The sequence below is a fragment of the Astyanax mexicanus genome, chromosome 5 (assembly GCF_023375975.1).
Source record: "Astyanax mexicanus isolate ESR-SI-001 chromosome 5, AstMex3_surface, whole genome shotgun sequence".
NCBI classification, from domain to species: Eukaryota; Metazoa; Chordata; class Actinopteri; order Characiformes; family Acestrorhamphidae; genus Astyanax; species Astyanax mexicanus.
The window spans coordinates 25273599-25291994 of record NC_064412.1 but is presented as its reverse complement, the minus strand read 5'-3'; the positions used below and the strand labels follow the sequence as shown (position 1 = coordinate 25291994).

Sequence of the window (18396 nt, the reverse complement as noted above, 5' to 3'; positions counted from 1 at the left end):
ACTGAAACTTGAAGACCATTGATCCCCAGTCCTCCAAGCCCCAAACAGGTACAACATGTTCTGGACTAGTAAATCCACTTAGGTGCTGCATATAAAGTAATGTTTTTACATATAAGTATTTAGGTAAACTTAGCAAACATACCAGATACCTTTGCACTCCATACCTTGAACAACACTGCGATTACACGCAAACACACACACTGACACACACACATACCTTCTCCAAAGTCAGTGTACCCCAAGAGTTTTCAAGCCACCAGGCACTGGCTAAAGTAAAAACTTTAACACCACTAACTGGATACCACCCACAAAAAAGTACACTACAACTAAGTATCTTAATCCTAAATTAGATATGAAAACCAAATCCTAACCCATGTATCAGGCTATGCCTCCTATCACCAGGATCTTACCAATACACAGTCAAATATCTTTGGTCTGATACCTTTGCACCTTTGCATACCTTTAACAACTCTGCGATTACACTGCAAACACACACACTGACACACACATACCTTCTCCAAAGTCAGTGTACCCCAAGAGTTTTCAAGCCACCAGGCACTGGCCGAGGCCCTGACTTTAGCCTTGCTTTTGGTGGGGCTCTTTTTGACACTGTCCCGCAGGTTGGTGAACTTGCCTCGGCTCCTGGTGGAGGCAGGCAGGGTGCAGGAGCTGTAGAGGCGATGGGCACCTAGTGGAATGTGCTGCTGGTTGAATAACACATGCTGAGGCAGGTGCTGAGGCAGGTGCTGAGGCAGGTGCTGGGGCAGGTGCTGGGGCAGGTGCTGATGTGGATGGCGCTGCTGGTGGAGAAGCTGCTGCTTTTGCTGCTGTAGATGCTGCTGCTGCTGTAGATGATGTAGATGCTGTTGCTGCTGTAGATGCTGATGCTGCTGGTTACGCTGGTGAAAGTGATGGTGAAGCTGGTGGAACTGAGGCTGTTGCTGTTGCTGCTGCTGCTGAAACTGAAGATGCAGTGCCTGTCTCTGGGGGTAAGCCAGGGAGCTGTGGACGGACTGGGCTCTCTGGTGGATCCTAGGCTGGACGCAGTTGGTCACTTTAGGCATAGGAGTTCTCATGCAGTTCTCGGAGGCTCCACAGCAGTACTCATGGTTGTGGTAGAAAGTGGTCATTCTCCTGGTCGACTGGAGCCAAGTCGAGGCAGCGGGTTCACGTTGGTGCACTAGGAAACAAGGCACAGCCTTCAAGAGTGCGGTCAGTCCTTCTTTTGCTGGGCACTTTGGCAGTAAACTGGACTCACGGTGGCTGCAAATCCGCTCCTTTCCTCTGCTTCCAGCCCCCTCTGCTCCTGCTTCCACTCTTCTGCCAAGCCTCTCTCGGACTGTGCCTCTCTCTTCCTCTTTCTCTCTCCCTCACTCTCCCTCACTCGCTCTCATCCCCCTGCACTCGCTCGCCAATTAATGAGCTCCAATAGGCACCGCACATGACAGCGCACGCTCTTTTTTACAGGCATGAATAATCAATGCTCCATTCTTGATTTCGGCTTAGGCGCTGAGCGCCCGTCCGGGGCAGTGCGGCGGCGGAGGGAGATTTGCACCATAACGTCCAGATTTACGGGAGCTTTTGTGTTTCTCCTTCACCGTATTAGCACGGGTCACAAAGTGACAGGGCACAGAGGATAAACGCAATCTGGATCAGATGCTTAGCAGACCTGCAGGCCGGCATGGTTGCATTTGATGGCACCATCCAAGCAATGGCATTTCCAAAGAACTTTAAGAGAGCCATCAAAAGCTGCATATGCTGCATACTCTTACCTGCATTCAGAGCCACCGAGAAGGACATGTTCCCAAAACTCTAAAAGCCTTTACAATGAAAGCGCAATTTACAGTACACTACACCCTGCAGAACTGGAATAGACTGCTGCAGATGGTCCACTTAGGTCCACAAGGAACTGCAGTCGGTGCCATTTAACCAGCAGAATGGCAGAATTTCATGGGCAGTGCTCGAAAGGGCAATCTTTGAATCGCTTGACTGATATCACAATAGCACAGGCTCAAGCTTTGCTAATGCTTGCGGCCACACAAAGAGTATACTTAAAAAAAATTGAACATATAGCCAATTATGAACGCACAATGGAAAAAACTGCTATTGCCATTGTGATATTTAGTTATTATGAGGTGTACACTCATCAGCCTTAACTTTACAACTACTGCCAGGTTCCAGTCACATCTGTCAAAGGGGTTGATATATTATAGGCAGCAAGTGAAGTGAGAGAATTCTTGTGATGTTCACTTGATGTATTATATATAGTAAGCATATAAGCATATGAAACTCTATGACAACAGTCAATCTATTATGTCCAAAACCTCAAGCAGGTCTTGTGGTGTCTTCCTACTATTCAGTTCAGTGGTCAGTATCTATCAAAAGTCCAAGCACCAAGGAAGTGTCATGTGTGACACATGGGTAACCAAAGCTGACTAAAGCTTATGTAGATCCTATTTCAAATCTTACAAAACTTAAAGAATCTAAGAAAAACAAGTGTTTATAATGATATTAAATTCTCTGTATTGATATTAATATTTTGGACACTTATAATCTGTCTCTAGCATATAAATCATAAGTTTACAGTTCCTTTTTGTGTCAAGCTGTAGCGTGGTATGTGTAATCTAATTTGCCTTATGTGACACTGCACATCCTGCGATTAGGGGTGTGTGATATTGAAAAAAAAACTATATCTCAATAATTTATATATTTTTTTAAATAATGATTTTAAACAATATTTTGCATTGTTTAAGCGTGTTTGAAAATGTCTTATCATACTAGCCTGAGCTTCTTAAAGGGTAATAATTATTGTTTATTAAATATATTAATGGAAACTATATTTAAGACATTTTTTATTTACTGGAAACAAAGAAAAACATTCAAAACATCAGTGCAAATATAAACAGTGCACAAGTCTCTAAGCATGTGTTGCCCAGTTGTGCTCTCTCAGAGCTCCGGCAGCTGATGGCAAGCTGCATGACCGGGATTTAAACCAGCGATCTCCAGATCATAGTGGCAGCGCTTTTGACCACTTGGCATCCCAATTTTATTTTTTTTTTTGCCTGACAGAATAGATAGGCGGCCTAAAAGGAAGGCTCCAAAAGTATCATGCTAGATTAGCATCTGTGCTAACCAGTCATGAGATAAACAACCAAGCACGGCAAAGCAAGGAGCCACGAACACACCCACACCCAGACAAACTTTAAGCCAAATAAGCGACTTATCACCTGCCAGTGTGTGCTCAGGGTTAGACTATGCTATAAGCAGTAGTGTATCTAGCATTATCTAGAGAGCCCCTACCTGTGATGTCTCTATTGTGCGTGTTCACTTCGCACTGATGATGCTAAAATAATAAACTGTGCAGCTATATTCACGATGCACCTTTGAACTGCTGCAGTTCTTTGGTGTCTGTACATGTGGAGAAAAGACTAAAATGTACCGAATTTTACAGACTATAAGGTGCACAATCAATAAACATCTATTTTCTGGACTATTTTCCTATATAAGGCACACCAGATTATAAGGCATATTTTTTATGTAGATACTAGTAGGAACAAGGGTGTCGCTAAATGCAAGTTAAGTAAATAAAACTGTAATTATCCAGACAAGCCAAAAGAGCGCTGATATTTATCTACACAGATTTCTCTCCTGAAAAGGGTTTATTTGGGTGAGTAAAGCACTTCCGTTTATTTACAGTAAGCTTCGATTTACAGATTTCCCAGTAAATCTGGAGCATTAGCATTAGCAGCTAACTGCTAGCGGTTAGATTTACAAATTTCCCATTAAAGCTGGAGCATTAGCATTAGCAGCTAACCACTAGCGGTTAGATTTACAGATTTCCCTTTAAAAATGTAGCATTAGCAGCTAACCGCTAACGGTTAGATTTACAGATTTCCCATTAAAGCTGGAGCTTTAGCATTAGCAGCTAACTGCTAGTGGTTAGATTTACAGATTTCTCATTGAAGCTGGAGCATTAGCATTAGAAGCTAACTGTTAATGTTTTAACATAGTACACTTGCAGCCTACAGTCCAATATACTCAGCTCTAAACAGCAAAAGTGCTAGCGCTGTGGTTAGTGACTAATGCTATCCAGGGTTAGCAGCAGGCTACAGGCCGATAATACTTACCTCTGGACAGCCAAAGAGCTAGCGATTTGTGTGGTTAGCAGCTAATGCTAATACTGCTGGGGAACTGAACTGATATAACGTTCCTGTTTAAAGCTGTACTTCAGTGGAGTGGCTTTAATGCTCCTTACAACCAGACTGGTCAAATTCATACATGAGGCGCACTGATGATTTTTGGGAAAATTAAAGTATTTAAAGTGCACCTCATAGTGCAAAAAATACAGTTGTCAAAAACAATCCTGCTGTAGTACTACAGGACTGCAGGACACACACACAGGCAGGCAGTTTCCTGATGACTGCACCCTTTAAAATACCAGTACACTTCCATTTTTGAGAGCGAGCTGACACAAGCTCAGTGCTTGGGGCTCTTCAACTGGGCACCATAGCAGACAATGAAAGCTCCCAGACGAATATGTGACATTATCACACTGCAGTAGAGCCAGTACCAAAAAAAGAAAATGGCAAAAATGGCTCTTTTCTCTGGTTTAAAAAAAAAGAAAAGAAAAAAAAAAAGAAAAAGTAATTTTAATTCCATTATGGATCAATCAGTGTATCTGGATCAATCCATAATTTCATTACTGAACTTGAATGCCATCACGTGCCGTATCTCAAGCTCATTTTAGCCTGACTATTGACTCGACCATTTCATCTCCCCGCTCCTCACAATTCCCAGCACTGAGCTTCATCAGATCAGATTCTTCTTCAGTTAAATGGAGAGAGAGGCATGAGGAGAAACAACTCTTGGTGTACAGCAGGTGGCTCTGTATGCACAGCACACCATCACCAACAGCAACAGACCCAGACAGAAAGAACATATAAGCACACATATTTTAGAGAACTTTCTTTTAAACCATGTTAACATGTGTATTCTAAAATATTATGAAGTAAACAGGAGTTACATATAATAAAATGTATTAGAAAAATAGCAGATTTCACCGCATGATTTCAGATTTCAATGCAGGGACTGTAATAAACCTGATGCATTTTCTCGAGCTGGAAAGCAGAGTTCATTTTTATGTCAGTGTATTGAGGTTTAGCCAGAGGCTACAGTCAGGCTAACAGCTTACATTACCATCTTATGTTTCTCCTTGAATAAAATAATCAATGACTGGGGCCGTTTTCAGACACGGAAAGACTCCTCTCTAATTTACACATGCGTCCAAGAAGTGAAGTCAAGAAGGAAGCCAGCACAAATAATTAACACACACCCCTCTCCCCCTCTCCATTTACTTCAGCTTCCAGCACTGCTCCGTCACATTCAGATTTATACACTCAAAATGCACCGATGTTCCTGGATAAACACAATAAGAACCACAAAAGGAAAAGGAAGAAACCGTCCAAAAGTAAGTACAATATCTTTCTTGTATTGTTGATGTTTTTGGCTTACAGACAATGAAAACACAAAAATCAGTGTCTCAGAAAATTAGAATATTATATAATACCAATTGGTGGGTGCCATTTGCTTGTTGTAACTCTTCCAAATTAAACTTTTTTTATTTGATTATTTTTTTCTTTTCAACTCTGAAACTAATAACACATTTATTTAACTATTCAAAACATGTACTGGTCAAACTCAGCCAGCATTACTTAATTTTCATAAGGTTTCTAAGCCGAAGATGGCCACAAAACTCTTTAAAAAAAAAACATTTAAAAGCATGTTTTAAAGCAAGTCCACTAATTCCTTAGATTTTTTTTTTTTTCAAGAAATTCTTTATTTAAAAAAATGGTTAAATGCATGTTTAAATAATTTATATTTCGCTCCGGTTACTGGCACTTATTCTTGTTACTGGAACTCACTCTCACTTTTACTTTATGTTTTGAGTAACAGAAATTAAAAGTAACAGGAATGAGGTTTTAGCATAGAATTAACAAAAACATGAAAAATATCTAAATCTCTGAAGGATTTAAATAACTAAATTTCACAGTAAAGTTTATAGTAAGAGTGGGGACAGGTTAAAAAAAAAATAAAATAAAAAAAATATATATTTTTCCCAGTGTTTTAATTAGTTTTTAGCATTATTTTTAAAAACATATCTTACTTTTGAAATTAGGTCAATGTACAAGACACTATATTTAATAATAAAATGCATTTTAAAGTTATTCTGTGTGCACATTTATAGGTCATTTTCTGGGGACAGATTCAGTGGGATATGCCTGGAACTTTTGGTAGTGTGGGCAGTGTGCCAAGTCCTGCTGGAAAATGAAATCTGCATCTCTGAATCATGAAGTGCAGTAAGATTTGCTGGGAAAACACTGAACTCAAGTTAAACTTGATATAATACAGTGGACCAACATCAGCAGATGACATGTCTCTCCACACAGGACTTGGCACACTGCCCACACTGCCAAAAGTACCAGTTGGTCTTATATAATATTCTAATTTTCTGATACACTGATTTTTGGGTTTTCATTGGCTGTAAGCCATAAACAGCAACAATACAATAAATAAACAATTAAAATAGATCATTTTGTGTGTAATACATCTATGTAATATATGAGTTTCACTTTGTGATCATTTCAAGTAACTTTTCAATGATATTCCAATTTTTTTGAGATGCACCTGTATCTTAAAAGCTTGAAAACCACTTTAGCATTTTTTAGCAATTCAGACAGTACCACACATACTGAAGTTTAAACTGAATGTTACATAATGTTATCTTCATTTTGTAAAGGATCCAAACACCTATAACTTGTCCTTCATCTGGATTTACACATAATGCTTTATACCCTTTATTACGGAGGGGTACTGGCAGCTCAAGGATAAGTGCTGATTATCCAGCCGCTTATTGCTTTACAAAGTGTCAGTCGATAGTGTTGAGTGACGATGACAGGCTGGAAAATCAATTGGATCTTGTTATAATCACCATTTAACACAGCTGAAGAGTTTCCACTGTACTGCCAAAGCTCAGAGACAATGGCACTCATGGCATTCCAAGAGAATGAAGAAAACTTGCTCAGTTTCAATTCAGCAAGGGCACAGATGGATGAATCGCTAATTCTGACCTGAAACTGAGCTCATGCAGCATTCATGTGATAGATTCTACATCCATCTTGTAATGTCATACAAAACTTTTGTTGTTAGAGTAGTATAATAAATGGTGATTGTTAGGTCTGTTTTCAGAGTGGTATGAGTTGATGGTAGCAAAGTAGTCAATTTGCTATGGATAGTATTTTTTTATGTTTAGATACATAAGCATAGATGCTAGGAGTGGGCGATATGACCCTAACATTATATTACAATATTTCAGGGTATTTTTGATATAACAATATTATTGGCGACATGACAATTTTAAGAATACACTACTGTAACAAAATAAATATTACATTTTATTTAACAATAATATTGCATATATAATATGATATATGGCACACCCCTGATTGAGAGTTTTAGCATATTGTAGCAGAAGTCAAGGATACAACATTATCAGTAATGATACTAATAATGCACGCTGTATATCCAAGACTAAAGTAAAATAAATTATACTGTATAGATACAATATAAAGTAGATACAGCTCTGGGAAAAAATAAGAAACCACTTACAAATGATGAGTTTCTCTAGAATATAATAAGAGGAAGATGGATGATCACAAGCCATCAAACCAAGCTGAACTGCTTGAATTTTTGCCCCAGGAGTGGCATAAAGTTATCCAAAAGCAGGGTGTAAGACTGGTGGAGGAGAACATGCCAAGATGCATGATAATTGTGTTTAAAAAACAGGGTTATTCCACTAAGTAATATAATACAGGAAATTGACAAATCCTGCACCTAAATTTTGATTTCTGAACTCTTTAAACTTTATGAATATGAACTTGTTTTATTTGCATTATTTGAGGTCTGAAAGCTCTGTAGCTTTTTTGTTATTTCAGCCATTTCTCATTTTCTGCAAATAAATGCTCTAAATTACAATATTTTTATTTGCAATTTGGGAGACATGTTGTCCGTAGTTTATAGAATAAAACAACAATGTTCATTTTACTCAAACATAAACCTATAAATAGCAAAATCAGAGAACTGATTCAGTAACTGAAATGGTCTCTTAATTTTTTCCAGAGCTGTATTTAATAAGAAATGAGAGGAGTGTAAAAAATGCAACCTGCTGGCCCATATGCCCCTAAAATAATGGCAAAAAAAAATGCCATTTCTTTGCATATGTAACTCTATGCCCCTATCAGAAGCATTGTAAGCCTAAAAGTACTGCTTTTCATTTCGGAATGAAGGTGGGCTTTTCAAAAAGACTTTCCAAAAGTTTATATACTTGTTATAATGTTTCACTACACCACAAGCCCATTTCACACCAGATGTCTCCTTTAATCGCATGGTGAGGTTCAGCATGACATTATGGTTTTAGGAACTGTGCAGAGCAGAAACTCTCCATTCTGTAAGGATATGGTCACGATACACTGACAACAACAGCACGGCTTCGGTCGTAGAGCAATGTACACCTCGTACCAGCTCACAAACCAGCCGTGAGTGGGTGTACAGTTCTTTGAGAGAGAAAGAGAGAGAGAGGGAGCTGTAGGTGGTCAGTGTGTTGGTGCCGTGTTCTGTGTGGGGAGAGACACTCGTGCTTGTGTTGTCTGCAGGGAGAGCAGAGCGTTCACGCCTGCTGCTGTGATTCATAGCTGAGCGAAGGTTCTTTTCTACTCAGCCCACAGCTCGCTCTCCTTTAACGCCCCCAGCCAGCTGAGATGGCAATGATACATTATCGAGGTATGGTTCTTCTTCTGCCAGGAAAAAAAAAAAGCATCCTAAATCCATTCTAATCCCTGGTGACCTTGCGAGAACCATCACTGTTGAAGCGTACCCCTCTTTTTTTTTGCCCCAGCCCAGACCACCGGGGGTTAACAGGCAGAGGCTTACAGGCAACAGCTGGTGGGCCGCGATGGAGACGATGGACCTGGGACCGACCCATCTGATTCCACCGGGCCAACAGCAAGGGCACGCAACACACGGCGTCGCTCAGAACGCTGCATTCAACAGATAAGAGAAATAAATAAACAAGTGCCGCCACGTGACTGCATTTCCTTGCTTGCCGATCGCCATGGCAACACCATGGCAACAGCTGAAGCCGCAGCTTCGAGTCCTGCCTTCTCCTTCTGCACATCGCAGAAGGTTACGCACCTCCTCAGGACCAAAGCGGCTCATGCATGCCTGACGACGAGCTGGAAATCTGATAACTCAAATTAATTTTTAGATATGAGGAAAATGCTCACTATTACAGAGCACTTTTAAGTGTGCCTTATTATACAAGAACATTCAAACCCAATAAAAAAAGAAAGACAGACAGACAGACAGACAGTTCAGTATGTTTAAAACTGCAGCAGCCACTGCTTAACCAATACCAATAAGTGTTGCCCACCCACATCACAACACAACACAGTACAAATTCACTGTGCAATTCAACTCAATCCAGTTCTCCCATAATAAAGCTGAAAGCTGAGAGTAATATAGAGTAGAGGCAGAGGCTCGAAGCTGTACGGCAGCTTGCTGTGGGAGGGTTCTGGTTGGAGGAGCTCAGTAGTAGCACTGCAGGGATGCCTCTGCCAGAAATAGATCTGCATGAGCAAGTACAATAGGGACTGACGGTGAGATTCAGCTTCAGATAGCTGCTAGGTTAAAGGTGCAACTGGCTGATAACCAAGTTAGAGAAAGGAAGGCGATCGGTGTTAAACAACAGACAACTGCAACCTAGATAGAACACCATGTCCTAATTCAAGAACATGCAAATAAACCATGGACCTACAGAATATTGCGATTTAAATTGTGATTATTTTTAATCCATTAAACCCTAAACATATATCGGTGGTTGACATATCTATCAAATATAATTAGAAACATCTTTCCACATTAAATATTCCTAGGGTTCTCAGAAGTGTTATTAAAGTGTCACAGCTTTTATTTATTATTGGACAGAACTAAATGATAAAACATAAATATTAAGACATTTTATGCTTCATTTTGCACATCCATTCTTTCCTGCTGAGCATAGGAGTGATTTTGTGCCCAAAGACTACGATTCCCAGCACTCAAATGCAGTGACGTCACAGCACACGTGCCACATTATCGAAACTAGTCTCTGGAAGTGCAAACTGCATCTTTACACACACATGCTTGCACACTATTGATTAATTCTAATATCAACTCCTGCGTCCATTCAAATCGTGATTTCAATTACAAAACGATTAATCATTCAGCCCTAATCTACAGTATATCAAAACCAAACTACTAGGGACTCCGCAGGCCTGTCATGATAAGATAATTACCTAATAGTTATTGACTTATTATACAAATAAGTCCATATACGCCTGACAACTATTTTTGCTGATGTCAATATGTTTTATGTTTAAGCAAGTAGCTCACCTATCACCTACTACAAAAGCACAATAGAGACAGATGGTGAGATTCAGCTTCAGATAGCTGTTAGGTTAAAGATGCAACTGGCTAATAACCAAGTTTAAGACCTATCAGTGTTAAACAACGACTATTGCAACCTATACAGAACATCATGTGCTACTTCAAGATCATACAAATAAATAATGCATCCATATCAATATCAGACCAAGCTATAAAATATACAGACATGACAACTACATTTTTTGCTGACCGCAATATGTTTTATAATTAAGAGCGAGTAAGTAAGCAAGTAGCTTTACTTTATTCGTGTTTTTTAATGAGTAAACCAATCCCAATGTGTGAGTGTTATAAATAATAAAAAGCTCACTGCTTTTAGGCTTTAACTTCATAATTATGTTATATATAATTATAATGACAATAATATTGTTTATCAATTATTTTTGGTTCAATATAATACCTCATCCAAACAAAATCAAGTATTTAAGTTATCGAGACAGACAAACATACGTCAATGCATGTCAAAAAATTAGAATATCATTGAAAAGTTACTTTATTTCAGTAATTCATCTCAAAATGTGAAACTCACATTATATAGATGTACTACACACAGAGTGATCAATTTTATTGTTTGATGATTGTTGTTGATTATGGTTTACAACCTATGAAAGCCCCAAAATCAGTGTCTCAGAAAATTGGAATTTTATATAAGACTGACTGTAACTTTTGGCAGAGTGGGCAGTGTGCCAAGTCCTGCTGGAAAATGAAATCCACATCCCCATAAAAGTTTTCAGCAGAAGGAAGCATAAAGTGCTGTAAGATTTTTCAGGAAAACACTGCACTGACTTTAAACTTGATATAACACAGTGGATCAACACCAGCAGATGATATGTCTCTCCAAACCATCACTGATTGGTGGAAACTTCACACTAGACCTCAAGCAGTTTGGAATGTGTGTCTCTCCACTCTTCCTCCAGACTCTGCTCCCTTGATGGTCAATGATGGTTTGGAGAGCCGTGTCATCTGCTTTTCCAGCAGGACTTGGCACATTGCCCACACTGCCAAAAGTACTGATTGTTTTTTTTAATAAAATGTTCTAATTTTCTGAGACACTGACTGTTTGTAAGTCATAATCATCAACAACAAAAGCTAAAAAACACTTAAAATAGATCACTCTGTGTGTAATACATCTATATAATATTTGAGTTTCACATTTTGAACTTTGAATTACTGAAATAAAGTAACTTTTCACTGATATTTTAATTTTTTGAGATGTATTAGTACTGTATGTACTCATTTTAACAATTAACTTTAAGGCAGATGGGCTACACCAGCAGAAGACCACCACTTAACTTCTTTCAGCAGCCAAGAACGGAAAGCTGAGGCTGCAGTGAGCACAGGCTCACCAAAACTGATGGACAGCTGAACATTGGAGGGACATAATCAAAGATTCTGAATTCACAGCTTGAAAGTAAACCTGCAAAATCTGTAGAACCATAATAACCCGGAACCTTAAAGGATTATTTCCAACATCTTCTGGAATCCACAGCATCTGCTCAGGAAAAAAGGATGCCCTACCCAGCGTGAGTATAGTCTTTCTAATAAATTGATCGGTGAGCGCACATATATTGAACATATCTGCCCATTCCAATACCAATCCAGATGAAATGGGAGAAATGTATATAATGTAGGATTTATAACATTAATACAGAAACGGAAACTTGTAAAACTTGATTATATATCCTGTGCAGTCAGACAAACTGCAGTCTTGTATATTTAGCAATGGAAAGATCTGTCAGACACGGCACACTGGTGACACAGAACGCAAACATCTATCCTTTCCCATCAATCGCCTCGTGTGTTCTTCTCACAACGTTTCAGAGGAGGCATTTCGTTTGCATTTAAAGACAAGCTCCATCCCCGAGCTCATCAATTATTTCTGACTCAAAGCAGAAGTAAGAAAATGTATTCTCTTTAGTGCCTCCTCGTATAACGAGATCTTCTTGCAAATGAGCCATAAACCTTACAGACGGATGAATTCTCTTCAGCGGTGAGAGTTTAGTTGTTTAAATTTTTTCTTTAAACACAAGATTAAAAAATTTAAAATAGAAACAGCAGAGTGTTTTTTTGTTATTCGCATGAAACTCTTTTGCTATTTTGCTATAACTGAACTGTTATACTGAACTGTTATTGCAATGACTGGTCACTATGGCAGAGTAGAGACATTGCAAATTAAGAATTAGGGCTGACTGATATTGAAGCAATGCAATATGTCAGTTAATTGCCATTTTTCCTGCGATATATACGCTATATTGCCAAAAATATCTGCTCGCATGTCTTGTGTTTGGTTTCTGTTGTATCTTTTTGAGATGATCTGAAGGCCACATAAAGTTTTAAGGTTCATAGTGATTGATGATGCACTGCACCTCAGCATCCGCTCTTAAGCCTGAGCGAATTCATTTTGTTTCCAGTCACTTCTATATTTTTGTTATAATAGCAATGACTGTTGACTGTGGAATATATAATAGTGAGGAATATTTTCACGGTATTTACACGTTTTTACACGGTACCACATTGGAATTCAATGAGCTCCTGAGATTGACCCATTCTTTCACTAATGTTTGTAGAAGCAGTATGCATGCCTGGGTGTTTGCTTTTGTACACATCTCCATGGAAGTGATTGGGACCTGAATTCAATTATTTGGATGGGTGAGCGAATACTTTTGGCAATAAAGTGTATATTACAATATTTAAAAAAAAAATAGAATACAATACAGGAATTTTCAACAGATTTAACCAGAAGTCACTAGACTTCAAAGATCCAACGTCATGGTATGTCACCGTAAATAAGATTTTTACAGGGGTGGGCGATATGGCCCTAAAATAATATCACAACATTTCATGGTATTTTCATGATTACATGGTAATTTCAAGAATACACTACTGCATATGATATGATATGGCACATCCCTAACTGAGATATTAAAAAAATACAAGAATTTTATCAGATTTGTAACAGAATTCAATGATCCAGAATGTCATGATAATAATAATGCACTCCCAATATCTCCACATAGCCAGGATTAAATTAAAATAAATAATACTGGACAGATATAATCTGTCTCTTTGTAGATATGTAACAGGCAATAATAACAGTGTGAGTTTTACTTTTGCTAAAAACCCTGGTGTGATAATTAGAGGTGGGTGATATAGCACAATTTTTCAGGGTATAATATTGCTCACGATATTCAAAAATGTTGCCAATATTATTGCATACAATATGATGTGGCGCACCCCTAACGTAGAATGCCGTATTTTATGTAATTTGCCCTTAGACAAGCTGCGACACGGCTAATGTGAATCCACACATTGCAATGGTAATGCTGAAACTATATATTGTGCAGACCTATTAATAGAGAGCCAACCGCCAATAGCCAACACACATACTCATATACCTACTAATTTTAACAATTAACTTTAAGGCAGATGGGCTACAATGCAACAGCAGAAGACCATGTCAGGAACTGGATCACTGCATATGAGGACAGAGCTAATTTTCCTTTTGCATCAAACAGATAAAAGAAGTGCCATGTCGCCATGATGTAATTTGTCGTTAAAACATCCTGTGACATGGCTAATGTTGATGCTGAAACTATATATCGTGCAAGGCTTTTAAAAATTGTAGCTGATATCCTGATCCTTTCAACGCAGCAAATGTCAAGATGATGTCACCTATCACTGTAGATTTTTGAGAACTGCCTAAAAGAGCTGTGGACAATTATGTTAAATTAAGGAAGGAATGTTTCCTCAAAAGCAGCAAGTTCTCTAGGGCCTCCATCCCTCTGAAACACAAATAAAGTACTTGCATTCAGTTGCATTCAGTTGCATCACATGATGAACTTCAGTTTTCATGGGCCTAAATCTCTTTAATATCATGAACAGTGGGCTATTAGCTTCCCCACCAACTTAAGCCATCAATGTGTGTGCAGACCTCACTCGAACTATATTCAAAGCCTTAATATGGAGAGAAAGTTAGATTTATTTCAGAATATTTGATGTGGCACAAAAGTTCTCCGTCTCTAAAGGAAGCCTGGGCTTTTTTACTTGCTATGACCAGCCACAGCTCCTTTTCTTTCTCATCAGTGTCACACTGTGCACTCTGAAGATAGAACTGAATAGCTGTCCTTGACGGCACTTGCAGCTTTTGCCTTTTGAAAAGTGTTCATGAAAAAGAGATGAAGTTATAGTGTTGTGGTAACAGAGTCGACGGCGGGAATAAAAGAGCAGACTGGAAACCCCTTTGTTGCCGCTTCCATTCTTCCAGCTTTCATTTCAGGGCATGACCCTATTAGCCGGCATTCGGACGTTAATGGGCACAATAAGTGACCATGTGTCCTTGGCGTAGCTCTCCTGAAGCTGCCCCCTCTGTGTCCACTCGCCGGCCACCAAGGCCGGGGACCAGCCAGAGCGGATGGCCTTGCTCCAGCCTCTTAACTACCCGCTATGATTAGACGCTACGGCAGGTACGAGGTCATTATTCACCCACTAAGAGCTTAAGTCCCATTGGGAAACAGCTACTCAGAGAGGCCGGAATGATTGCTGTACACTGTAAGAGCCTGTCAATGCGACAGTCTTCACAGAGTGCCTATGAAACGAATGGGCCCTTTCAATCACATTAGGAAAGCAAACAGTGATCGCACTGAAAATACAGATAAAGCGTCAGGTCAAAACAACTTGTTTTACGTTCACACAGAAGTCATGGGTGATGCACAGAGACGAATGACATAAAGAGGGACATCATTATGAAGAGAACTTGAGAGAGATGAACTTTCCAGATGTATTACGATGGAAACCGAGACTCTGGAAACTTAGAAGGAAGATATGGGTTGGCAGGAGGCTAAAGTCACAGGTAAGGTCAATTCATTTAGAATAGAACAGACAACATTACAGTAAGGCAAAATAAGGTAATGAAACGATTGCAGTTTACAGGTTGGTTTCCCATCCCACACATAAGTTAATAGGCTTTAAAATTCATACAACCATACTGATAACTGCATCAAACAAACTTAGCTTCAGGTAAACAACTGTCAAGCTGGCCTACTCATAGTAGTAAAAGGTCCCTACACCCTAGTAGAACTAACAAAAATAGTAGAACATCTCTAGTAGTATGGTATTGTATTGTATGGTATGGCATGGTATGGTTTACCTGTCCGGCTCCAGCTGTGATACAGTCGCTGAAGGCATTGCGGCGGGTAAAGAAGGTGAGCAACTGTTGCCAGCGTGAGGACGACGAGGGCAGGTCTTCGCTGGAGCTCCGCTTGGCCCACTGTCTCTGCTTGGACCCCGGAGCACCGTGACCCGTGGCAGTGTTGGCCCGGCCGCCCCGCGGGTACAGTGTGCTGTTACCGAAGATGTAGTTCATCGCCGCGCCTTGTGTCCCTCAGGGCTGGAACACTACTCCAACAGCTGTCAAGCGGCGAGGTGGAGCAGGAGTAGGGGCAGGGGCAGGAGAGAGGAGAGGAGGGAGGGTGCACCTGGGTAAGGTTACAGCATCCTCTCCTGAATTTCACCAAGCCACAAGACAAAAGCAAACTTGAGAACGCAAGTCCAAAAATCCATCCGATCGGGGGAGCGACAAAACTTCCTGCGCTAATCAAGCAAGACGGGTCAAGCATGCAGCAGCCCTCATGCTGCCAGGAGGCAGAGTGGGAAGCGAGGAGAGCAAGGAGGGCGGAGGTGACTGCGCAGCCCACGAGCTGTCCACGCCAGCCCAGGCTGTGGCTCCAGACTAGTGGAGACCTGAGAGAGGATCAATGAGGGAATGTGGAGCTCTCTCAGCATGAGGGAAACTCTAAGAGCTTTGGAGAGGCAGGAAATGGGTTCAATTATCAGGCAAGTGTTGCAGGCGAAAGCCCATGGACTCCTCTAGGGATTCTTAATCTAAATGGACTCGGGCTACTACTGGATTGGCCATGAGCAGGTATCAATCACAGCACATTCTTAAGAGCAGCGGAAAGCCTTACCGGGTACATTAAATATAAATGGCGACATTCAGGGTGCTGCCATGTAGAATAAAGAGAGATTGTGGTCTTCCTCCTTCTAGGCATGGCTACTCTGGAGATTGAGAGGAGATTCTAGAGTTCTAGAGAGCAGATCACCAGATCTAACTCTAAGTTGATTGGTTTGTTTGGTTTTCACTTCATATAAGCCAAACCAATCAATCAATCAATCCCAATCAATTTGCAATTCCCCCAATCTCTCGTCATTTCATGCTAACAGCCCCATCCTTATTTCTGAACAATGCGTATGTACCAAAACTTCATGCTAATGAACATACTCACGAATGCCAACAAGAGACAAAGAAATGTCAGGATAACAGGCAAGTATGATCCAGCGAGAAAGGTAAATCCGAGAGGAGAGTCAGCACTCCAGATTCAGCTGATGATGATCCCATGTTGCCTGGCCGCTCCTTGTGATTCAGATCGGTTTTCACACTGCAGTCCCTCTCCATCTACCACACACACACATGATTCAGTGTGGGGGAGACAAAAGGCTGTGCGCCTTCACAGGCGGAGAAAGAAGAAAAAAAAAAGAGAAAGCAAATTCTAAAATAACCACATGCCTATGTTAATATGACTGGAACGCCTGCTGACTCGCGCCGAGCTGATCCTCCGCATCCGAGCCCCGCTGAAGGCGGCTGTGTGCCGGCAGAAACTATCCAAGGTGTGCCACAGGTGTCAAATGAGGTAACAGACATTGTCACAGCTTGTGCTTCTATTCCCCCAGGACCAAAACCATGGCAACAGCTTTCACATCAAATAAAGCAAGCAAGCCCACAGAGCTTGTGTGCTCTGCCTTCTCCTCAATCTGAATACGCTCAAGAAGAGCACAAGCACAAATTGATGCTCACCATCGGCTCAAACTGAACACATCAATTATCTCGAGGGCACGGAAGAAAGAAAAAAAACATTCGCTATGCTATAAATGGTATACGGTCCACAGCAGAACAATACATCCAATCCCAGAGCTTAATAAATGCTTTAGATAGAGCCATCATGGATAAAATTATGTAATATGTTAAAATTAATACAGGTATACGTAAAAAAAAAAAAAATAGGTATCTGACATACTGTCACTGAGCCACATACTGATGCGTCATATTAATAAATTTGCATTAAACAATGTTCTGCCTATTGAGATACATTGAGACTGAGGCCTGTTACCATAACTATTTTTCAAAATATGATGATTGCATAACAATGCTTTACATCTTTTTTTTTTAACAGCATGTTTTTTTTTATATTTAGACATTGGAATATACATGTTCTAAACATGACAAAATAAAAAAAACAGCAATAATTTAATTAAAACTACTGTTTTTTAATCGAAGTCCAGCCCAATCATATTAATGGGCTCTCACTACTAAGATTGATCAAACATACCTTTATTTAAACTCAAAGTACATTGAGAGTGGCCCTCATTTCATAGAACAGAGAAGATCCAGCATCATTTTAGTACGATATTTATTATAAAATAAGATATGAAACAAAATAAAGATAAAAAGTAGGAATCTTAAACTCTAATCATGTAAGAAAATTAAAGATAATAAAAATTATAAATCAAAAGGCAATAGCGGGTGAATAAATAAAACTAACTTAACATGTAAAACAGACCTACTTAAATAAGTAATAACTAAAAGCAAAAAAAATAAAATAAAATAAAATAGTAAAAAAAGACAGATAAAGGAAAAAACAAAAGTGAAGAAAACCAGAAACAAGGATAGCTTAAAAACCACAACAATATTGTATGATTTACTGCGATTAATCGCACTTGTTCTTCATAAGACACATTTTTTTTGTGGATATTTAATTGCAAATAAAATAATGAATTTAAGAAATGTAAAATGCAATTATATTTATA

At 39.6% G+C, this 18396-nt stretch overlaps 1 protein-coding gene across 25 annotated transcripts in view; it reads right to left on the bottom strand.

Moving 5' to 3' along the window:
* Positions 1–18396, bottom strand: part of dlg1a (discs large MAGUK scaffold protein 1a) — a 187068-nt gene that overhangs the window by 76576 nt on the left and 92096 nt on the right. Inside the window, exons 1-2 of one of the 25 annotated variants that reach the window (XM_022675151.2) lie at positions 16818–17220; positions 15683–15942 (exon numbers count right to left, since the gene is read on the bottom strand). The exons of 17 other annotated variants lie outside the window; for them this stretch is intronic. In XM_022675151.2, coding sequence (XP_022530872.1) covers positions 15683–15898 — 216 coding nt within the window. In that variant the 5' untranslated portion in view covers positions 15899–15942; positions 16818–17220. Of the gene's footprint in view, positions 1–512; positions 1821–15682; positions 17221–18396 lie in introns of those variants that run through there. 7 more of the 25 variants (XM_022675148.2, XM_015605558.3, XM_022675153.2 and 4 more) reach the window with 7 other exon arrangements.